Source organism: Hoplias malabaricus, chromosome 17 (assembly GCF_029633855.1).
Source record: "Hoplias malabaricus isolate fHopMal1 chromosome 17, fHopMal1.hap1, whole genome shotgun sequence".
Taxonomy (NCBI): domain Eukaryota; kingdom Metazoa; phylum Chordata; class Actinopteri; order Characiformes; family Erythrinidae; genus Hoplias; species Hoplias malabaricus.
Window position 1 is genome coordinate 10,118,114 of NC_089816.1, and position 24,864 is coordinate 10,142,977.

General features: G+C 36.4%; 1 protein-coding gene across 2 annotated transcripts in view; it reads right to left on the bottom strand.

The window, feature by feature from the left end:
- Positions 1–755: 755 nt before the first annotated feature.
- The window catches only part of klhl4 (kelch-like family member 4), a 39,187-nt gene continuing 15,078 nt past the window's right edge, over positions 756–24,864 (bottom strand). For both annotated transcript variants that reach the window (XM_066648890.1, XM_066648889.1), the window contains exons 2-11: positions 17,793–17,960; positions 17,119–17,255; positions 16,426–16,622; positions 14,425–14,637; positions 13,953–14,139; positions 10,128–10,352; positions 7,643–7,805; positions 5,540–5,752; positions 3,391–3,562; positions 756–1,972 (exon numbers count right to left, since the gene is read on the bottom strand). In XM_066648890.1, the coding sequence (XP_066504987.1) occupies positions 1,913–1,972; positions 3,391–3,562; positions 5,540–5,752; positions 7,643–7,805; positions 10,128–10,352; positions 13,953–14,139; positions 14,425–14,637; positions 16,426–16,622; positions 17,119–17,255; positions 17,793–17,935 (1,710 nt within the window). In that variant the 5' untranslated portion in view covers positions 17,936–17,960 and the 3' untranslated portion in view covers positions 756–1,912. The remainder of the gene's footprint in view (positions 1,973–3,390; positions 3,563–5,539; positions 5,753–7,642; positions 7,806–10,127; positions 10,353–13,952; positions 14,140–14,424; positions 14,638–16,425; positions 16,623–17,118; positions 17,256–17,792; positions 17,961–24,864) is intronic.

Genomic DNA, 24,864 nt, shown 5'->3' on the forward strand with positions numbered 1-24,864 from the left:
AAACACAGCCATCTCCATCGTCTACAGGATCCAAAACAACACCTGCACTCTTCCAGCCTTCTTTTGATGTGGTGCAAACATCACTCTTCATTTATAATCAATTTTAATCCCTTTGAAACCTCCTATCATTCTCTTCCCCTTGTTATCTTGGAGAACAAAGGCTACAACTGCAACACAGCCATCTTATCACATACAATCTTGCATGCCTTGGTCATCTCCCGGGGTATTTCAGTGGGTCAGTCACACCACTTTCATCTTCTGACATTTCAGAATATCAACAAATAAATCATTAAGTTTTTAAAGGTTAAGGTACAATTGCTTTGTTCTTTATTTTTCTCCCAAGTGAAGCCTAACAGAAATAAATTGTGATTATTAGAGCAGCCAAATAGTCAACAGCCTGAATGCAACATCAATAATTCTGGACTGCACAACTGACACTAGTTACAAAAATGATGCTAAATGATTGTATGATGTTATTGATTCCAAAAACAGTTTTAGAATACAATTCACAGTGAAATAAAATTAGGTTACAAGTAAACATGCATCCCACTGATATTTGGGCCCCTTTCACCAGTGTAAAATTTTTAATAATCATCTCATTCCATCAGTCCTACCTCTATGAAAATATGTCTCAAGTTACATGATACTGGCAAAATTGGTCTTGATGTATATCTGACAAATCACACCAAAGTTGAGTAAACCAAGTGATGAAAATCTACCATTCCTCAAGAAAATAATCATATAGACACAGGTGAAAGTGGAAAAAAAATTTATTTATGTTTGCATGCTATATAAAATAATGAACTTTGAAATATCTTTAATATATGAATCTCGCTTACTACAAAACTTCACTTGCAAAATTCATTTAGTCTCCATAAAGTTCTAATTCATAAATTTCAGGTGTCAGTGTTACTGTTGAAATGCTAATCTACACGGCAAAGGAAAAAAATTCAAAACATGAAAAATCCCAGAATTTAAATAATATAACAGTGCCGACTTCCGTAAATGGATTTCGAGTTTTGATGGCTTCAGAAAACATTACAGAACAGCATTCAATTATACTGAAGCAGCATGCTGAAAATATGATCCTAAATTACATTTAACACAGATCCAGGAAATATGTACATGATTTAATTACAAAAAGCTATACAGCAATGTGAAATATCAATATGATATATTTGTATATTCACTATTTTGTAAACGTTGAAAGTCATGACAACTATAACGTGGTAATTACTTTGGTGTTTTGCAGCTACTTTAGAGACAGCTTCTTAAAAATGTCCATTGAGTATTTTCGTGCTATACCTAGTCTTATTATAAAAGTCTATTTAAATGACATTTGTGAATGAACAATTTCAAAAAGGTTTAATTGGCAAGCTCACAACTGGTTGTACTCACAGTGGTTTTTAAAAATGGTTTTTATCCCCACAAAAGACACAAAAAACTTGAAATAAAAGAGTTTGTAGCTGTTCTATACTTTAACATACATTTCATTTTAGGTCATTGAAAGTTAGTAGCACATGATAATACTGACCTCAAATTGTATGATGAGGTAAACATTATAATATATGATGAGGTAAACAGGATATGAAAACTAATACTTCTGGTAAAAGTGACTTTTGGTGCACATTTTCCTTGAATTCTCTCGCTGAGATACTTTTCAGAAAAATTCTTATTTCCAAAAGTCAAATGGAAAATGTGGTGCGCAGTGATGTAATAAATCACATTGCTTTTCTCTGTCTACTGTAGCAACACTCTACTATTAGGCCTCTCACAAGCTTGTCATCCAAGCGAGAGAAAGAATGAGCACAAAAGAACATTCCAAGTGTTGACATCAAGAGTTTTTTCTTCTTTTTGTTTCTCTACTGCTGGTGTGTCTGCTGTAAGAGCATGGCTCAGAAAGCTTGAGTGCTCAAGGCAATTTCACCACCACCACACAAGCCCCAGCTCTGCCGATGTTCAGAGGGACCTCCTAGAACAGTGAGAGAGACAGAGGTTAATGGCCAATGTCTATAAGCCTGACCCCACCAAATGCACTCTTGTGCCTCGCTTCCATTCAGCATGCAGACGAATACTCCTTGGACAGATTATCCTGCCCTACAGCAAGTCTTTATTAGAGAGACTATGTGTGCAGGGGGGAGGGGTCCACATACAGATGAATTGCTAGTGTTATAGTAAAACAATGTCACTCCGATTAGGAAATACAATTTTTTGTTTGTATGCGTCTAATTAATTGTTACACCACTTGAAAATTGACTAGTACAATTTGTGAATATTTCATGATGATTGGACCAGTGAAAATGATCCTCATTTCTTTAAAGGGTATTTTCAGCTACAGTGAGAGGAAACATGTATTTAAATATTTATACTTTTGTCTTGTTTAGAGGAAAAAGTATTGCACATATAAGCATAATAACGCATAGCCCACAGTGAACGGGCTGTTTCTCTACAAACAGCACTGGGACAACCCACATCATTGAAGCAAACATTAATGGAGTACTTTACCAAGACAAATTACAGGAGAAAAGAACCTAATTGGCATAGAGTCCAGAAAGAGCATACTGCAAAAATATCTTTTCCAGTTTGGATTCTAAAACTAAATGTGAAGTTGCTTGAATGGCTTGGCAATTTCCAGACTTCAGTGCCACAAAGAAATAAAATTAAAATAAAATTAAATAAATAAATAATATACTTTCATATTCATGACTTGACAGCTGACATAAACCTGCCTATACTTAAAATAAATAAATAAATACCCCCCCCACAAAAAAAAAAAAATAACAAGTGTGAAGTTTATAGGATACTTTAGCTGACTAAACTAATAATGGTGTGCTAACTATCAATGGTTATTTTCAGCTACAACTAACATTTGTTGAAATAAGCCATTATAGGGGTTTACATAGGTTGTCATGTAGGGATTATATAAGTGTCACTTAGCCTTATGAACAATGACCTACAGTAAAGTATTACCATTTTGGACTTTTTCTTATCCTTTCAGAAATGCAAGGTTTTGTTATAATAGAAACAGAATGCTTGCAGGACGAATGGGTAGTTAGTACACTATGTTTGCTGAATCGGAAAAAGGTGTTAACTCTGTGTCATGTACTTGGTATTGTGGCAAAGTGGAAAAAGAGATGAATAGTAGGAAACGCTTTGACTTCCTCTTTGTAGTTGCTTAGGGAATTCACAAAGAATACTGTGCTTCATAGCTTTCCACACTCTAACTCTTTAATACCAAGATTGTTACATAAAAATACACATAAAAAGTGCTATCTGAACCCACGGCCATTAAAATTTCCAAAATTTAGAACAATATGCTAAACAGGTGCGCAACATCAAAAACTGGGCATAAGTTGTCCATGCATGAATTTTAAGAGTGGTAATAGTCACCTCAGTCCACTCATTGTTTTGTGCATCGTAGGACTCCACACTGTTTAGGTATGATTGACCATCATAGCCACCAACTGCATACAGCCTGTCCCCAAGCAAACACACTCCCACTGCATCACGAGGCACACTGAGGGAAGACACCGTGGTCCATGTGTCTGTTTTTGGGTCATACCTGCAACAGCAGTTCATAGAGACAGAAGCAGAAACTCACTTCCAAGCTACTATTAAAAAAAAAAAAAAAAAAAACGGTAGCAATTATTTGCTTCACTTTAGGGTAGCTCTGTATGGAGCTATAATAGGGTCAAAAGTTTTGTTCATTTAAAAAAAAAAAAATCTGAAAGACTTGAGATTGAATTTTGAAAAATGCAACAATGTATTCAAAATTAAAATAAGTGTAGGATGAATTTTTCAGTTTAAATAGAATTTAGATTCAATTATTTAATTTTGAATAAATAATTTATTTTTAATTTTCACTTTCCTATATATTTTGATATTTGAAGTCTTATATTTTTTAATTGCAGATTTTATGTTTTCAGATTCAAATCTTTATTGTTTTTCATTTCATACCTTTTTTACCTTCAGATCTTTTTTTCAGTTTCAAATCCTTTTTTTCAGTTTCATACCTCTGACGCTTTTGTAAAGTGGGAGGCGGGACATCAGTGGAGAGGGGCATGGTATATACACTGACAGCACAGCAATGAAGGAGGAACTTCATCAGTGTTAACAATGAGAACTATCATGGTATATGCAATATCCAGTGTAAAACATTGACTCTAGTGACAAAGTCCTTTACTGTGAGCTCTTTTAGACAACATTTGGTACCTATCGCAGTAAAAGAGCTATTAACTCTGTCAGAGTGCGTAGTTCCACAGCCACACTTTAGTTTCCCAGCACTTTGCTGGCGATGGCGTCCACTCCGTCAGGACAAAGCTGCAGCGAGCCGGTAACGAACCTGAATAAGCTTCTTATTCCCCAGGTTCTTAGTCTGATGTTCCGTTCCACCTTAAATTGTGCTTTAATCTAAACTGGTTCTGTTGCTGTGCTGGCAGCTTTATCCTGAAAAAATATTTTGCTTTTGAATACATTATTGTATTTTTCAAAGTTCAATCTCAAGATTTTTGTTTTCAAATGAACAAATCTTTTGACCCTAATACAGCTCCATAGATCTGCCTGTTAAAATGTTTTTTATTTTTTGAACAGAAAGTAAATTAACACATCTTTCACAAGGAACGGACTTGCCATTGTCTGTATCTGGCATTTTTCTGAACATAGTTGTTGTCTGAGTTTTACATGCTGGAATGAAATAAACATAAAATATAGTTTGGCATGACTTATTCACAGGCTTTCAGACTACATATTATGTTCTACTTATTCTGTTATACACAGTTCTGCTAAACAATCAGTAATGGTTTATTTAAGTTTGCAGATGCTTACAGAGAACATGCACTTAAACAACAAAACATCAAAATATCAATTAAAATATTCACACTAAAACAGCAAAAGCACTCCAGAAAAAAGTGACTCCAAAAATTCATCAATAGTGTGCATTCATTAAAATCACTGCTTAATTGATTGGGCTTATATGTTTGTGAAGCATGATGCCAGCACCTGCTGAGCAATATCACAGTGCATGAATAAACTGCAGCTTTCTTTTCAGTCATTTTTATGACTGTCTCAAATGACCATCTGCTGGGTGTAAATTTGATTAATTTACTGCAGTATTTTACAGCAGGTGCAAAGAAACAAGCAGTTCAATAAATAATGCCCTACCTCCCCCTGCAGCATACTGGGCTAGCTCACTATTGTTCATTCTTTCATTATATTTTATATTAGCTGGGTTTAATTCATCCAGTATTCTGCCACGCTGTTTAATTCAAGCCTACCACTGAGATCAACATGCTGCAGGTGAAGGCTGCTGTTGCCTGTAAGCATCAGCAGGGGGTGTGTGAAGCCAGATTATGAGTTTGTGTGCTGAAAAACACATTCCACAGTGGTAATGTAACTGCGGTTTCACTGAAAAAGGTGTGCCTAGTCGTGTAGGCTGAAAAACCTTTCGTGAACTGCAGCCCTGTTGATGCCTAAGACATCAGGGCATGGAAAGCACAGCAAAGAGCTGTTCTAGAGAGATTATTTTCCCTCTCATTCTTACCTCTCCACACAGTCAGAGAGTCGAGAGCAGTGGTTTGAAGCTGGTGCGTCATGGCCACCGACTGCATAGAGGAAACTGTTGTATGTGGCCACGCCTACACCTCCTCTCCGCTTTGCCATTGGTGCACACATACTCCATTTGTTTGTATGGGGATCAAAACACTCCATCGACCGCAGGCAGGAGCTGCCATCACGACCCCCCACAGCAAACAATCTGAAACAATGCATTGCAGATAACACGTTTATATATCACAGCAGAGATCACATTTTGTACACAAATAGAGCATAAAAACAATACATGAATAGACTACAGTCATTCTAATTAGCTAAACAAACAATACATCACTGTGCAAAGGTCAGAGACCACCTTCCTTTACTGCCTAGAACAGGCATTTTTGCTTTTCACTTTCTCTTACTGGAGATAAACCTATACAAAAAAATGTACTATTAAAAATTGACAAGCATTCTGAACCTGAAACATAGAAGGCTGAGAGTTTTGTTCCTCTCTCATGTACATAGTTAAACAAGCTGTATTTACACTGAACACAAACCTAATTGTAATTCCTTAAATCAGCAAAACTATGCAGGTGTTAATACGTCCAAATCCTGCTGAAAGCTTCAAAATGAATTGCCTTTCCAATTTACAAACACACGAGGTCACACACAACTACAACTTTGTAATCCTTTGTTTCATTTACTAAATCTGACCTACATTATTCCATACCACATTATCACATTATAATACAACAACACACATAAACAAAGACATTGATATAAAGCACCAAAGCTTCTCAAGGACTTCTAATAAGAAGAGTGCCTTCCCAATATTGAAGCACCTATATGATGGCAGCCAATTGCAGTCTGACAAAATTTGAGTTTTATGATATAAATTTATAAAAAGAAATTTTGTGTCAAAAATGTTAACTTTAAAATGTAACATTTTGAAGCTTCTGAACTTTTCTTAAAAACTGAAAGGATATTCTGTTCACACCTCCAAAGTTGAGTGTTACAAGTAGCCTGCATTTTTTTTCTCAGCTACAGCTACAAATTCTTTCAGTCTCATAGCATTCAGTTGTCTGTCAGATCTGAGACAAAACTCTCTCATAATGAAAGCCCTAAATTTTATGGTGCATGATGATCTGATTGTGACAATTTTGGTGCTTGACTGCGTTCTGTGTGATTGTTAGGAGTTGTATATTCTGTTTATCTTTTCCTAATATGTAAAACTCCAGTAATCTAGCCTTCCTTTGACTTTTCCTTGCCTTATACAAGAGGATTATCTTTTGAACTCCTCAAATATATCAACTCTTGCAAAAAGTAATTATTTGTATAAAAAGGATATCTGGCTGAATATGACGTAAACTAAGGACATGCACTGAGTTACATGTTGAACATGACAAAACGCGTACTGTTCACGTGCTGTTTTAACATGCCCGATTGGTAAATCCACTCAATGAATCACTTTGAGAAGTAGGACACGGGGCTTGAATAAACATAAAGGTTGTGTTTTTGAACTGAATTTGGAAATACTTCAGGGTGTGTCAGTGAATGCTCTCAGTAAGACGTACAGCTGGCCTCTGTTTTCATTGGATAGGACAAACACTAGCGCAGCCTCTGTCAGTTTTCCAAACACTGAAGTAACTATAATGTAAAAGGCACTGGAGATTTGCTGGTTTCAGAGCCCATTATTTCCCTGGCCAGATATTTCAGGGCAACACTGCATATTCAAGGCAGAACCTATAGCACGGTTTGCTATTAGGAGAAGGCCTGGGAGACATCAATAAACCAAAAAGTGCAATTCATAAATTCATCCCTGTGGGTGATCTTCTCCTTTCCCATATCATTACATAATTAAGTGTGTACAAATTTAAATCAATAAATATATGAATGTCCTGGTTAATCTCAGTTGGCCACTGCTGTAGTGTGTGGGGTCTCTAAATGTAGTACCAATAAATATGTACTATGATTCGTAACATACTTTGTTCATTATTATTCTATATCACAAACGACAGCAAACAGAGTTATCTTTAAAATGTATTATATCATATTACATACATATAATTTTTGTGCAAGTGCAGAAGCTACAGAAGAGAAAACCCCTTACTTTCCATTGAGAGCAGTTACTCCCACAGTGCTGCGAGGAGTGGACATACTAGCCACATAATTCCACTGCCTGGCCTGGGGGTCCCACCTCTCCACTGTGTTCAGATAGCTCCATCCATCATGACCTCCCACCGCATACATTGGACCCTCCAGCACGGCAATCCCTTATCAAATGAAAGGGGGGGAAAAAGACCATGAGCTTTTGTCCAAAGTAATGATATGTATCTGCAAAGGCTTAGAATTATCTCTCAGAAGATGCCTTTTGTTGTGTGTAGAGCTACAAAAAAAAATCCAAATTTAAATGACACTGACATTTGAATTAATTGAGATGAAAATCAAAAGGGCTTTCCCTTAAACAAAGAACAAGAGCTGAATAAATTTACCAGTGGCCGGACCCTGAGGACAGAACCACAGAGACACTACCATGTATTATGTATTCATGCAGCATCTCGCTGCTACCTCTGCAGAAAAGGTTATAAATCTCAGGCTGTTGCTTTTTGGCTCTCGACGTATAAATTGCCCCTTGACCGACATTCTGAAATGACTCTTATATTGCAATGTTGTGCAGGCCTCATGCTGCACCTCTGAGTGCTGGTTTTATGAAGGTACTGTATATTACGCAGAAAAACGCTGCAGTTAATTTTCTTTATGTTAGGTATAAAATTGAGTGCCATGTACAGTACTGTACAAATATGAAAGATCACCCTTATTATATTTTCTGTCAAAAATGTCATTATGTTCACATTATTCTTTTTTTTTTTGCCTCAATAGCAATAAAAAAAGAAAAATGTACAGATATTTCAACTTTTTTTAACTGTATTTAGTGTGTTAAGATTTTACCAATACTTCCATTTTAACAGAAGATTTGCTTTTCAAATAAATCCGCAGGGAATATTTCTGAAAGCCGGTTGTATTTTCTCTTTCTCACAATCCAAGTTACCGCAAACACATTCACTAATGCTAAGGTATCAGTCCTGGCCAGTCTATTGTCCTAAGACCACAGAGCATTATTGGTTTTGTTTGTGCATATACATGAAAAATCCAAACACTTTCCTCAGTAACAGCTTCTTAACATTTTAGAACAATATTGTTGATTATAGGTTTTCCAGCAGGGGAAGAATGGACAGAAATTTGAATTTATTTATAATCTGAAACAAGATTGGAGCTGGATTTTCTCCTTTCACTCAAAGATGCATTTAGTACTGTTTATCTGTAGGTGATAGTTTGTGATCTACCAGGATTTCACCTTTGTTAGGAGTGCAATTTCTCTATATATTTGAATACTTCCTTGAACACTTTTTTTTTTACTGTGACTTTCATTTCCTTGCACAGATAAACTATATTAATCTCCACAGAAACATCTTCTGAATATATTTTTCTTTTCTTTTTTTTTTTAATGCAAATTGAACAAATGTGTGGCTGTATTTATCACAGTTGTGTACTTTACTTTTTTATTTATTCCACAGTATTACAAACTGATATCTGATTATGCCAATATTTGGTTCACTTATAGCATCACAAGGCTTTCTATCCATGGAAGATAATCGAGTTGTCTGAACTGTACTCCATTAGCTCCAAATGCAATTACAGAAAAAACATATAAATAAGTTTGCTATTAGTACATTTTTATTCTTGTTATTTTGTACATGGTACACGCAAATAGCCTTTGGGTAATCAATGTATGTTTTCTTCACAGGCTCTGTCAGTTTAATCTTTGGAGAACTGAAATGGATACTGACATTTTTGGCTCAGGGTCCAAGGTTTAATTATTACAATTACACTTTTAAAGCGCATGACAAACACATTTCATGCTCCTTTAAACTGCTTTATCTTATATAACCTAGATTAGAACATTGTACAATGACTGCTAAATAATTCCTTATGCAGAGCCAATCTTCTGTGCTTCAAATCTTTGTAATATTTGGTATGTTTTTACAGTCAATTTAATGCATTACTCCCGAATGTTATTTACAAACATGAAATTGCCTCAAGCAATGTATTTCTGGGAAATGCTTTGTCTCTACTTGTAGAAGTAACATTTTTATTATTATTATTTATACCTTTCTTGTATAAACATTTCTTGTCTTCTGGAGCGGGCCATTTTTTCATAAACCAACCCATGTGCTAGCTTTGGACATAACTGTTGAAGCACATTTTGAATGAGTCATCTGTGTTTTATGGACAAGCCTGAGTGGGCTAACAGGTGGGCACTTAATGCTGAGGGTGATTCCTGGTACTGCAGTGATAAGGGTAAAATACAGTGTTTCCTGCCCACAAAGACACTCTGTAATGCTGCTTAAACTGCATATTTTCTTTACCCTGTGAGTCAGCTACAGCAATCTTTCATTCCCCAAGAGAAAGAAATCATGCTCTGTAGTCCTGGTAATGAGTCCATTGAGTGAGTCAAGGTTTTGTCCCACAATAGTGAGCAATATAAATATGTGTCAACAGATATTAAGGTAATAATCAACAAATACAAATCATACCAAGTCCATGTCGGTGGGTTGACATGGGTGGCATGGTGCACCACACTTTAGTTATTGGGTCATAGCACTCCACCATGTTGGATGTCTTGAGGCCATCCCTTCCCCCAACAACATAGAGCTTGTTATCAATGACTGCCACACCAAACTGAAGCCTCCGGCCATTCATGACTCCAACTTGGATCCAAGTGTCAGTGCGAAGATCATACTTCTCTATTGTTGTGGAACCTGAAATCACAGGGAGGTTTTGATTAATGTTTCATCTGTTGAAATTTAGATACATTTTTTTTTCTCAAATCAAATGACTAGTTTAGAAACATACAATATGTTACTGTTAGCTGCTCTGATATAATTCAGTGAAAGCAGTTATTGCATTTTGAAACTAGGACACGTGTCTTTGAAAGTACCCCACAGTGGAGTAGTTCCTAAACATGAGTGAGTATGTATGTATGTATATGAGTGAGTGAGTGTTTCACTACTAATAAAAGCATGTTTCAACCAACAATACATTTTACACTACTTTTCCTTTACACTAATTAACATTTGGGTTAAATAAGCCCATAACATACAATACAGAACAACCCAGGCATTATTATTTCCAAAATCTGTAAATGTACATGAAAATGTCCATTCCACTAATATTATCAATAATTTAAATAATTATTTTCTTATTAAAGTTTTATGTTTTAGAGCATGAGAGAGCTTTGGTTGGCAGCTGCCTTAATTTCTGCAGTGGTCAGCTCTACTGACTAATAACATTTTGCTCAAAATGCTTTTATATTCTTGATTTGATAGTTGCCATCACATGCAATGCACATTACCTTCAGCTGCTGTGTGCTTGAATTTTGACATGGGAGTAGTTCTGACAGTTTTGAGGGCTAAAGGCCATTTCTGTCACATATTGCTGTTGGCTGATGAGCTCCTGTTTGAGATATAATTTGCAGGGTTGCAGCTGGTTCCTACAGTACTGGTTTCGTGACTGACCCTACATTATGTCAAAAAGAATACTGGGGGAGACAAAAAATAAACCCCCTGCATGCGTTTTGAAAGAATATCCACCTGGTTTGCCAGCATTTTAATAAAACATTTAAAATAACTTAAACCAACAAAAGGTGATAAATACAATGCATTTTCTTCTGGGCAAATTGCTTGTCTCAAATGTGACCTTCATTCATTTTTGGACTGCCCTGGAGAAAGGTGAATTTTGAAGTTGGAGCTACAACCTCTACAACGTTCACTGTAAAATAAAAAAACTGGTTCTGTAAATAATTTGAACTAAAAGCTAAGCTGAGACTTAAAAAAATATCTTCAGTAAACACAGTTGTTATGCACATATTATTATGTAAATAGCTTCGAATAAATGTCTCTGAACGCAAACAACCCTGGTAAAAAATATAATGAGTTAAATAACCAGAGGAAAGGTTAAAATTTGAAACAGAGTTGAACCTAAGTAAAGTGATCTAGGCGCCCCCTCCAGGGTGTACTCCTGCCTTGGGCCCAATGATTCCAGGTAGGCTCTGGACCCACCGCGACCCTGAACTGGATAAGGGTTACAGATAATGAATGAATGAATGAATAAAGTGATATATTTTACGGAATAATGTGATACAATTTTAATGACATGTCCCTTTTAATCAAAAAACAGTTTATAAAACTTCTGAGGATATATCCTCAGCATTTGCTAGCTCTCCTGTCAGTTTGCACGCTGTACAATTTTGTATGAAAAAAAAAAATTTGCTCCCTCTGGTATGGCTGTGTGTGTTTGTCTCGAGAAACGGTACCAAGAGGCGGAGAGCATTTTGAACTTTGAAAAAGCATGAAAAAGAGACAAGAATGTTGATGCATGCCTTTGTAGGTGTCGTATTTTGCTGCATTTATCACATTATTTGAAATGACTTCAAATTCAGGAGGTCACTATGGAGAGAGATTAGTCTCTAAATACTTGATTAATGTGTAAATTTTAGTTCACATATTAAACACAAATATGTTTCACAAATAAATATAACCTAATGTGTCACGGTCTGCAATTTGTACAAATACACAAATACAGTTACATTCATAAATACATGTTTTAGTTTTCATATATCATAGTTTTATGCGAAAATAAATACAGTTGTTTACATTTACATTGCATATATTTGTAAAGTCACAGCTAGTCTCAAATTTAAAAAAATATTTATAAAGTGTTGAATCAAGTTACTCGCCTGTTTTCTGTATCGTATTTTTGCTCATTTCCTCTCGCGGGTTGGATTTTGAGAATTTCCTTTCGCATTTCACTCGATCCACACACAAATGCAGTCTTATCCACAAATGTGGCCAACATGCGACCAAGTCGCCTCATTGGTTATCACTTTAATTTAGCCAATCAGCAGCCAGATTTAGCTGTCCATCACTTTCAGCGGCAGCCAATGGAGTCACGGTCCCGCCTACGGGGGATCGTTTTGCGGCGGTCCTGAGAGCAGCAGGTCAGTCCTGAAACACTGGGGAGAGACAGCAGTGCCACCTAGCGCTGGCTTGTTCGCCTGTTGGCCACAATTGTGAACGAGGTTGTATCTGTGTGTGGATCGAGTGAAAGGCGAGTAACTTGATCATCAAATGCAGATTCAACACTTTATAAATACATTTTTAATTCAAGACTATGACTTTACAAATATATGCAATGTAAATTTAAACACATTTGTTTATAATATCTGTGAAAACCATAGCTAAACGTGTATTCACGAATTTAACTGTTTTTGTACCAATTGCACACCGTGAGATACAGATTTTGATATATTTATTTGTCTGTAGTGAAAAATATTTGTGATTTGTGTTTAATTTGTGGACTAACATTTACGCGTTTTTCAAGTATTTTGAGACAAACCGCTCTCTATAAATATAAAAACTCGCTGTAAACCGACGGTAAATCCACAGAACTGAACTGAAAAACTACGATACAGAGCCAAGTTTACTTAAGACTTCATTTGGCCTTTCATTCGCTCAGTTTCTTTTTATTCAAAACAAACGCAAATTTCAGTGACGAAAAAGAAAGACGAAGAAAAACCTGAGCCAGAAGACGAGGATAGGAATACACTAATAATTAATGCTGAAAATAGGCTAACGTTAATAACATGTAGAATTTCAGATGATAGAGATATGTCGTATTTATTTAAGGGCTAAAAATAAAAGAACAAAAGCGGATGAATGCTATTGGTGTAATGGCATAGCAGCACCTACATTATTAATTAATGCAGACACCGTTCAGACATTTTTATGCGTTATGCTTTAATGTTGTTATACAAAATATAATGTCCCTAATCTCCAGCACGAAACTAAAGAAACACATTGCTTACGTAAAACTTGTGGCTTCGTTTGAGGTAAACAGAAAAAAAAAACATAAGCGTAGTTTTTGTTTAAACCTTTTATTAATGGATGTTTTAATGTTCATGGATATTTGCAGTCACACAGCTCCAGGGACCTGGAGGTTGTGGGTTCGATTCCCGCTCCGGGTGACTGTCTGTGAGGAGTTGGTGTGTTCTCCCCGTGTCCGCATGGGTTTCCTCCGGGTGCTCCGGTTTACTCCCACAGTCCAAAAACACACGTTGCATGTGGATTGGTGACTCAAAAGTGTCTGTAGGTGTGTGTTGCCATGTGAAGGACTGGCGCCCCCTCCAGGGTGTATTCCCGCCTTGCGCCCAATGATTCCAGGTAGGCTCTGGACCCACCGCGAACCTGAACTGGATAAGCGCTTTCAGATAATGAATGAATGAAGTCTTATTGTAAATCATGATGTTTTGCAGAGGTTCACTGTAAAAGCAGTAGTAGGCAATGACCAAATAATCATCCTACCTTTTGAGGCATCCATTCCTCCTACAGCATAGAGGGCCCCGACTGTGGATTTCCGTGGTTTGGTTCTCGGGCTCTGTAGCATTGGTCTGCGTTCCGGTAGCAAATGGTATTTCATGGCCTCCATCAGTAGCTTCTGGCATTCCAGATCTTCAGAAAACATTTTATTGTTTTCCAAATCAGCAAGAAGCTACAACATAATGAATAATATCATCATTCAACAGGAAATCTCTTGTATTGGAGATCAATTTATATTATGGTTCAGCTGTCCATTACTATTTTATTTTGCCATTCAACCCTAGAGAATATTTAGCAGAATATTTTATGTCAGAAGCCATTAAAGCCATTTAAAAGCAACAGAAGCTTCAAACATTTAAGTTTTCATTAATGTCCTTTGTTCCCCAGCCTTGAGTTATTGCATTAAGTTGCATCAAATGCTTCGTCTCTGTGAACGGTGTGTCTGTCCTGAGCAAACCTGAGGTGGCAGAAGGGGTAGGCGGATATATGCAAGCAGCACTCCTAGATCCCGCTGTCGGTGTTGCACATCATAGCGCACCCACATCATCAGTGCTTGGAAAATAGTCTCTTCATCTGGAACGTTGATGTCATCACTGGCCAATAGTTTCACTATTTCCATTGTAGGAAGTAGGAGAAACTCTTGGTTCTGAATGACTTCTAGAAAGTGTTCCTGAAAGATCAATGCAGTCTAATTATATTCAATCACTAAAGTCTTGTATAAGCTGCAGTATGCAGTTTACAGGATTTGCCTCATGAATATATATGTTTTACCAAACCTCAGTAAGTCATTATTTATCCTTATCTGATCGCCAATCTGTGTCTGTAGCTGTACTTTCTAATACAGATATCTCCCTTATATCTGCAGGGAATCGTCCTTTCACATATCTCTATTAGTTTTTACTTATGCCCTTCGGTGTAATGATTTGCTTAGTTGTCACATCAAGGACATTTGTGATTGACCACTAAAACACTTCTTTGTAATGTTCCATGGGTAAGATTTAAAGCAGTAATTTCTAAATATGCTTCTTCATTACTTACATTACTCAAAGTATTTACTTTTTGCATCCATTGTGATTGATTTTATTGGATTATGCTATGAATACGCTGCAGACACTGTATTGATCATGAATCTGATTCAAGTAGCCATGTATCATCTAAAGCCATCGGCAGGGTTTGAGTGCTTAGCTAAGAAGTGGAATTAAATTAACAAGATTAATTGATTATATTTTTCTAGCCACTCCTAAATATGGATTTTGTTTTTTCTTTCTTTATGGAATGACATTTATGTAGATTTATTATTTGCAATTATTAGCACACTCCTATTTACAATTAATAAACACATGTATTCTGCTTAACTACAAACATTGGCTTAAGATCCTCTTATGGAAGCACTTGGTGATATGTTAAGTGGGTTTTTGCAACATGAATTTGAAAAAGGTTTAATCTGAAAGACACCCTGCTGAGACAATCAAGTGACTGGAGTGGCGGGTTTAACATGAGGTGTTTATTTATTTTTGTGATGTCAGCTCTGAACTCATAAATAAGTGGTCTCTAAATTTCTCTGGCTTCTTTGCTCTTTGCAGGCACCTAGCAAACATTCTGACATTTTCAAAGTCATCCCCACTCTGAAGGAGTTAAAGCCAACAATATCTTTAACACTGAGATCCAGCAGCAAAGTGCTTAAACTACAGACACTCTGCAGTGTCTGTAGGGATGTCAGGATTTCACAGAGAAAAATGGAAAAACAGCTTTATCAAAATATAACTTTTTAATCTGGACACAGCGGATGGTAGACCAGGAAATTCTGCTCGCCCTGTGTCCATTACTGAAGTGATTGAAAAGGAAGTTTCCCTGCTTGTGCTCTCTGATTAGATTAACCTCACAGATCTGGGAAGCTCTATGTAAACAGCCTGTGCAGATGTCCTTCAGGAGATAACAGCCATCTTCCTCAGTTGTTTCCGCTCTTTGGCAGAGGCATGTCATCTGACAAACGTGTGCAGTAGATCCTGAAGCCCCAGAGAATACTTAATGTATTGACCCTTTTGGCCAACTTTGGTTTTGCTACATTTCTCACGCAACAAGAAATCTGCTCAGACACCCACAAATCAGTCACTTAATGTGGATGCATAAATAATTTTAAATACAATAAACATTGGTAGGGATGTCAAAGTATGCTGAATTAATAATGCTGGCATTTTTAAAAACAATGTTAAAGCCTTTCCCTTATTTGACCTTTCAAATCATAGTAGCACCAGTCCTGCTCCTTGCAAGCTTCAAACTGTGATTATAGAATACAGACTTTGAAACCACTAGTTTAAACTCAGCTTTTACATGGCAAAGTAAAAAATAAATAAATAACAGCAAAATTATGTTGTATAAGTCGCAGAAAGCTAAGAATCTTTTGCCAATGATTTAATTATTGTTATTAAGACTGTTTAAAGTACAGCAGCAGTCCTACCATTGTGTAGGTATGGGCCACATTCAGCAGATCCATGCACCCTTGAGCATCAGCAAATGAGCGGATCCCCAGGCAGTTTGACGGGTGCAGTTGTTTCATTAGAAAATTGCAGCAGACCTCAATAACTTGTGAGAGCTGGAGAAGACAGGCTGCAGCTAATAGGCTCTCGATCGTCTCTTCCTTCAGCTCAAGGACACCTGTGAAGTCAGAGGAGAAAAAAGTGGAACATCTCAGCTACCCTGTTAACACTCTGTGCTGAAGAGGATTGTTGACTGAAAAAAAATTCTAGCAGCTGTGTCGGAGATACTACACCCAGCAGAGAAAGCATAGAAAGACAGATGTGAAATAAGTCCTGCAATTTCCTTTTGTTAGAAGTTAGTGACAGAAACTTAATAGATCAAAAAGGAAATATGCTGGAGTGAAATAGAGGATTTCTTGCTGTAGACTATAAGAAATATTGGTAAACCTCATATTGATGCATTAAAAAGGATTATAGGAAGTAATACATATATAAAAATGCCCAGTTATATATACATTTATTAGCATAATGATAATAATACTTTTATAGGATAATGTTGCCTAAACAGCATGGCACACATGAAATTAACCATTAAATAAATAGAGGTTTTAAGCATTTAAATTTCACTTTATGTTGCCAGTGGTTATACATTGTGTACATGCATAGGTACTAACCAGTGTATGCAAAATTAACTAACGATCTCAGTGCCTCTGGATCAACACCTTCCATTTTGATTTCTTCTTGTTTGGCCTCCCGCACATCATTGGTGAACATGGCCGCAAAGTAGTCGGACACTGCGCTTAAGACAAGTCTGCAAAAATGAAAAAGAAACAACATAAAGCTCAGTAGAGAACTACATGCAGGTCTTTATAAAGGTGTTTTTTCCTCATTAACAAGTTCTCTTTTAGAGGGAGCAGCATTAATTACACCTTAGAGTGTGGTGCAGCACTTATTGTCACCAGGCTAAATCATGTAGAGTGGAACAGACCTTGATTGAGCTCAGTGCCACATTGAGGTATTCAGTGAGGCTTGACTACCAAGAGCTTTCTCCTACTGAATAACATTAAAACACAGGAGCTAATTGTAAACAAGGGAGAACACTTACAAGCAAAAATCCTAACTGTTGCTGTGGTTGGTTGATGCCCCATCTGCAGAGCATTACATTTTTATTGCATGAGCTCAAACAGCGAAGTACAGAAGTAAAGAAGTATTGCATATATGCATAAGGCTTTTAAAAAATTAAACGATGCTCAGGGTAAATATTCCCACTTTCAGTTCCACATCTGTTTTGCTTTCAGCTGGAAGAGCTGGGAGTGAAACCTTATGATTTGGATGGGAGTATACCAACCTGTGTGCAGGGATTTTGTGATCTCCAGCTATCAAAAGCACGTCACACAGCTGCTTGTGCTGCAGGTAAGTCTCCATCTTGCGAAAGGTCTGTTCTGCATGGTTTGTGGCCTGGAAAAACTCGTCTGAGCAGTTGGAGCTCATCCTAGAGTAACTGCTCAAAATCAACCTGAGAACAGACAGACAGACAGCGTGTTTGGTCTCAGTACATTAGAGGTCACACTAGTCGAACTAGATGTAGGAGTAAATCTGTATGCTGTATAGCTATTCGGTTGGATGTGTAAGAAATGTTTGTGAGGACTCTGGAAGGTTGTTATATCTTTCAGTGACTTTATTATTTTACAGCTTGGGTTCCCAGAGGCCTTTTAAGATTTTAAAATGAATTAAAATTTAAAAATTCTGTCATTGGCAACATTAAATTCTAACATCAGGCCAAAGAATGATTATTTAATAACTGCTTAAACTATACTGCAATTAGCTCTTGGCGAAACTGAAACTGGCCACTGATGAATGTGAATAGCTAGAGGGCATATTCTACATAAACAATATCTCAAATTTTCCTGTGAGTATATAATTTATATATTAATTATATATTATATAACCATTATAATTTGATTGTCATATGCAAAATATTAAGCATAAACTCTGTGTGACTGATCACTTGTTTAAATCTATTCTCTGTCCTGAGTGACATCAGAGCCTTAGAATGTAGTGGAAAGAAAATGTCCAGTTAACTGCAGGGCCTGTAGCTTCATAGGTGTGTACCACACCACCTTATAAACAGTTTTGTGCTTTAGCCACATATCAGTTTTGTCATGTTATTTGATGAAATGTTTTAGAAAGTGTGCAATGCTGTGCAAGGAAGAGATGCAATAACATGTTTGTTTGACACAGCCCAGTTGGAAATGTGTGATACTCCATATCTCTTTCCTTCACACTTGTCAGGGCTCAAATTAAAACCATTAGAACTAAACTCCGTAAATAAGTGGATTGAGGACCAGAGTATTCCAAAGGGGGCAGCTTACCATAATTTTTTTTTACCAACTTTCCTCTCTTTTTTTCAATAGACATGGACTTTACACTGTATCTGGCTTCTTCCCAGCGCTCTGATAATTTTAATTCTGAGCTACTCTCCCTGCAGACCGGTAGATTACATGCTATTGTGTAGCATCGCAGTAATCCCTCAGACCCATGGCAAACAATCGAAAACTGTTATTTTGGTGCCCTTCACGGAGCAAATCCACTGCTGACATTTAACTTGTTAAAAGTCTGGTCCCTGTTCTACAAAGTCCTGTTGTTTGGGAGAACATTGTGGTGAATCAGATTTCTCACAACTTTAGAGCACTGCAAATTTCAAGCAATCCTGCAAAAGTAGTTTATTAAATTAATGTGAATCCATGTGTACATCAACACAATTACTGCCAAAGTACTGTGAAAAGGACAAAGTTTTACAAGAAAATGAAAAAAGCCTCAACAACAAATAAATATAATATCAAAATATTCAAAATTTAGTCTGATATTTGCATTTAATACAGCTTTTACACTTCTTAAAGTTTAATCCCTGATTTGGGCTCTGGCACATCAACAAGTCCAGTGTTCAAACAACACAGTATGCTTTTGACTTCTTGGTAGGGAAATACACATCCTTTCAGACCCACAGTGTTGTCTTCTCACAATGGAAGGATCAACCGAAACACCAGTGGATTGTTCAGATATGAAGCAAGAGAGGATATTGATTTTTCTTTTATCTCTCTAAGTTGAAAGCATTAAAAACCTTTAATCTGATGCTCTGTTTTAGGTCTTAAAATATAAAATTTTCTCAACATTGTATACTCTAGTTAAAAATAGAGTACACATTTGAAAGTACATTCAGTGTAGTTGGATTTCCACTCTATAAAAAGTGATTTCTTGAAAGTCAGTGTTAGATTTGTTTTTATTATAGTTTGCGAATAACTGGGTAGACACAAATTAGTATTACATTTTAATTTAGCGGGTTAATTTTATGGTTTAATTTAGCTATTGTTTGTTGTAAAACACAATAATATGTGCTTACTTTAAGTACCACTTTCAGTGTGTTATTAACAGCTGCATCTGCTAAATTTAAACTCTTCAATAAAACACAGGAGCACTGTCTCAGGATTGTGCTTGGGTACTAAATGTGTAATTACTTAGTAAATCTCACTGAAGGCTGTGATAGTGCCATCAGAGGCCTCAGGAACACAGTCCATCCAGAAAAACAGCATGTGAAGCACTCCTTGTGCCCATCCTCATGTCCTAGCCTCAGAGGGCAAACGTGCATTGCTACCATAAGTCAGGTCTGAGCATACGGCAGTTCAAATTAGATTAATTACAGAGCTCACACTCTCGCTATTTTTAGCAGAGGAGAATTATTCCCTGTGATCTGCTCTGTTTACAGGTTCATGGTATATAGAAAGATGAAAATATGCCATGTGAGTTCAGCAAACTGATTCTCATACAGAATGCATTATCATATCTCTCTGGGCAGCTGTCAAGGGCAGGTGATCATGCTGATATTTTCAAGCTGCAAGGATCACATACAGATATATGAAAGAGTCCAGAGGTGGCTCTGATGTTTTGACACGGACATCATAAAGTATGAGCTAACTCCTCAGATACAAGCAAAACACATATTACCTCTGACCAAAATACAAATGTATCTCTATTTATTCCCATTTTTATTTTCCTTATAATTTCAATGCAGAATGTTTTGTAATTTTGTAACTAGACATGGTCCAAAATCCCAAAATATTTTGTTTTCTGTTGTAGAGTTACCATCTTGTAGTTATCTTTTATGTGGGCAGCTGAGACAATTTCTTGCTCAAAAAAGCCCTTTATGACATAGCGTACATTTCCCTTTCTCTTTAATTAAACATAACCTACAACATGAGGTCCTTCCACTCTAAGAGGGGGGGGGGGGGTGATAAGGGCCAGTGGGGCTTTGCTTTAGTTATGGAGGAACATATCAGAGCTTCTTCACCCGAATATTTAATCTGTGTAGCTCTGATCACTTGAGAATGTTACATGATCTGCATATGTGATTAACTACATGCACCGGGGTCCTGAAGTCATTAATATTTAAAGGCGAATAGTTGCTGAAGATAAAGAAGCCATTCATAAGTTTAAATTACAATTACATGTATGTAAATTATATTACAATGTACTATGTATTCTTTATTTAACTGGCATGTACTACCCTCAATTTATCCAGTACCAAATCTTGATTGTTTGGCTTGTACAACTTGCCCTTCTCTGACCTGATATAGTCTTTCGTTTGCTGTTTATTTTTGCATTAAATAGCTGGATAATTTATCGTCCTGCCACTATAACGGGTCTCAGGCACAGTGTTGGGTGTGCTGAATAAGAAATAAGGTACGGTAAGAGGGGTTGTAAAGATGAGATGCATTACTTCTCTATCAGCTCCAAGGTATGCCAGAAGAGCTTTATATGTCAGCCACACTGTGAGGACCTAATTGCTTTTGTATGACTCTCGCAAAGGCTGTAAACTTGCTAAAAATGTTTAGGGACATTATTACTCCCTATAGAACTGACTTTGTTTTATGAAAGGCAAAGTGGGTTCTTAGAAGCAAAGCATGCGTTTGGGTGGTGGTGGTCAATTCAAAGAGGACTTTTGGAGACAAATTATTTCAGCAGTTACTTAGAATCACTTACAGTACTCTATAAAAATCAAAGAGCACCCTTCTTATTTTTATTCTCGAAAACATTGCTCCCTAAAAAAGAATAACTTGTACCTAACAGCTATTTTGAATGAATTTGAACAACTTTAGAATTTTGCACATTATGTTTCTGACAACCGCGACCCTGAAATGGAGAAGCGGAAAAGAAAATGAATGAATGTTTCTGACATACATTTCTGGATTATGAGACAAGGTAGACTCTTAAATGGGTGCTGGCTTATTTTTTCATTCTAGGAAAACCCCTTGATTATGAAAATCTATAATATTATAAGGACATTCTTTAAACTTTATACACGAAAGTTACATACACATGAAAAATTGTTATAAAACAGTTTTCTTTTAAAAGTCATCCATAGGACAATTAATTTATCATTTTTAGGACAAGTTAGGAAGCCCATGTATTATTTTTGCTCTTCTGGTATGGCTCAACAACATTTTGGCATGATATAAAGTGAAGTTAAACCTAAAATTCACCATTATTTTGAATAATGAAAGAATAATGTTGCAGGTTAGATTCTGTTCTGTGGAGTGCTGAACAATATCCTCCCACACATGGTAAATGCAGTAGCCTGCTCTCCACTCCACGTTAGCTTTGATGCTTTCTCCAGAGAGGATTCCTATAAATACTTTACAGTTTTAAGATTTAAATCTGACATGAGACAGATATTCATTGCCCAAACATACTAGGTTTTAATATTATTTTTCTTAGCTTATAGATGATCTGTTACATAATACATATTGGAAGACCCTTAAATGTTCTACTGCCTGGACAAACCAAACAGATCCATTAGTTGTGTTAAAGAATGAGTAATGCAGCTTATTATATCTCCATATCAGAGTGATGTCTCTGCAGCTATTGGATTTGCACAATTTAATCGATCAATAGCCAGTGGGAGGTGGTTGCAGTTGCCTGAGTGCTGGTTGTACAAATCGTACAAGCCTTGAAAGGCTGTGAGTATGTTAAGTGTACCAGAGTATGACCTATATTTTAAGAGAGGTTTGCTTTGTGGGATACCACATTGACCAGTGATTTGTTGAGTTTTATGAGGTTAAATATTATGGTGAAAATATGTATGACATAATTACATTAATCTGGTTTTGAAACTGCAAATTTTTCCATTCTTCGGGTTAATTCTTCGGTCAAATATGCAACTGTGTAGGGTGTTCAGTTTCATATTTCATAATATGTGACACATTTTCAGTGTTAGTCAGGACTGGGCAATAGGCAGTCCAGTGTATTTCCTACACCCTGTGATCATGTGACTTGACTTGTCAGGTTTAAATAAGCATGGGCATCCTAAAATAGGTGTAATATAAAATGCAGCATTTCTCCAAATTGTATGAATATCTTCTTCTATATATATTATAATTCATACTCAAATCTTTGTAACACACTTTGTTTTACTTTATTAAATGTGTTGTGATGTTTTAAATGTTTTGAGGATAGTATTCATCAGCTTATGAGCTCTCTTGCATCTCACTTTAACTAAAATAATATTGTGTTGTCCTGCTATATTCACCCCCACATTTTTGTGCAGTGTGCAGCAGTGGTTAGTGAGAGCATATTCTCTTTGCCTGCAGACAGGACTCTGCTGTGTAATTCAAGGTTCTCATATCAGAATTTGTGTCAGCGTCACTGCACACATCTTCTGCACTGAGCATGGAAATGCTTGACCTTTCAAGAAATAGCCAGTGGCAAGTTCCAATCACACACTGATGTAGCCCAGAGCTATTTTATTTGGCAGGATTTTATTCCTCGTAGAATCAACAGTATGCCTAAGCCTCATTTTTTGAAACGGGCTCTACGTTCCTAGATGCATATTGAACAGATTTTGTCAGAACAGGGAGTGCCCTTGGAATTTGGATTGTTCTCCCAACCATAATGTTAGATACACGCCCCAAAGCTCAGTCAATATATTATCATTTTTATTTGGTTAGAAAGGTAGAAAGGCTTAATCATGAATTATACAATGGCATAAAAAACCTGGAAGCATAGATGATGTAATTCATACTAAATCACTGTGCCTATTACATGGAATATGACTTTACCTATTTATATTTTCTTTCAATGTCTTTGCAAGTAGGCATCTTTATGTTCAAAACATAACATAAAACTAATAATTTATTTTGTCTATCCAACAAAAAAAATTCCAAATCCCGTGCACTACTACCCCCCCCACACACACACACATAAAAAGAAAAAAAAAAAACCTGAAAGAAGATGAATGAACTCTACTTTTAAAGAGGATTACAGATACCCATGGTCCCTCATGACTATGTGTTGCAGAAAATCTTTATCACCCAAACAGCTTGACTGGGTACATATTCCTCCAGATCATTTTCCTGCTGTCCTTTAAAGTCAGATGTATTGGGTATAGAGGGGCTTGAGCTACTCTTTAGACCAAATCTGTATTCATGTAATCCCAGGATTTGTGCTCAAAGAATTATTTTCATTCGGTTCAGTCACTCCATTCCAACAATCAAACAGCCAGTCTGTTTTGAAGATAAATTTCCAGTCATCAACATTCAGAGAAAGCTCCATGTTCCTGGAGGCATTTATCATTCTCTCTGTCCGTCAACATGGTTTGAAATAAACAGATTAAATATTCTTTGAAGAAAGCATAAAAGAAAGCATAAAAAACGGTGCAAAAAATGCATGTATATATCACTTCAACCATATGTATTTTCACTTAGAAAGCTTGTTATGCATGTGCACATTAATGTTTGGATCAATTAATCTATCTATAATTAAGATTTAACATTAGACACAGCATAGATATACCTGACTTATAACCTTTATTTCGTGCAATAAGCAATTGGTTGAAATTAGATGCATACAAAAATAATAAGAAAATTTAATAATATTTTTGCAATGTTATTTTAAATATACTGCTGCTATTCTAATTTATTTTGATGAGAGTTGAAGATTAAGGTCAGTAAATTTAAATTAAACAACCTCTTTAAACTATTAGCTACAACCCTTAGTTTCTCTTACTACTCTAAGATGACTGCATCTAGCTAGTGGAGGAACCGGGTATGGCCCTGTTATACCTGAGAGCAAATGAAAATTGCTGCTGCTATAGTAATGGAAATAACATACTGCCTCAACAAGACTTCTGGCTGTTTATGAATCCCACTTGTCGTAATGGAATTGTATATAAGTATAATTTCTGACTTGACTGAATAGCAGTTCAAAAGTATTGCTAGTCTGAAATTGATTCATTTTCCAATATTAAAGGCTATATCAGGAGACAAAATAGCCATTTTTATGTCTGTACCCAGGATATACTGTAGCCTGCTGAGACCTAGCAGTTGTATTTTCACTTGAGTCAAGCTTCATATCACATTTAGATGAGA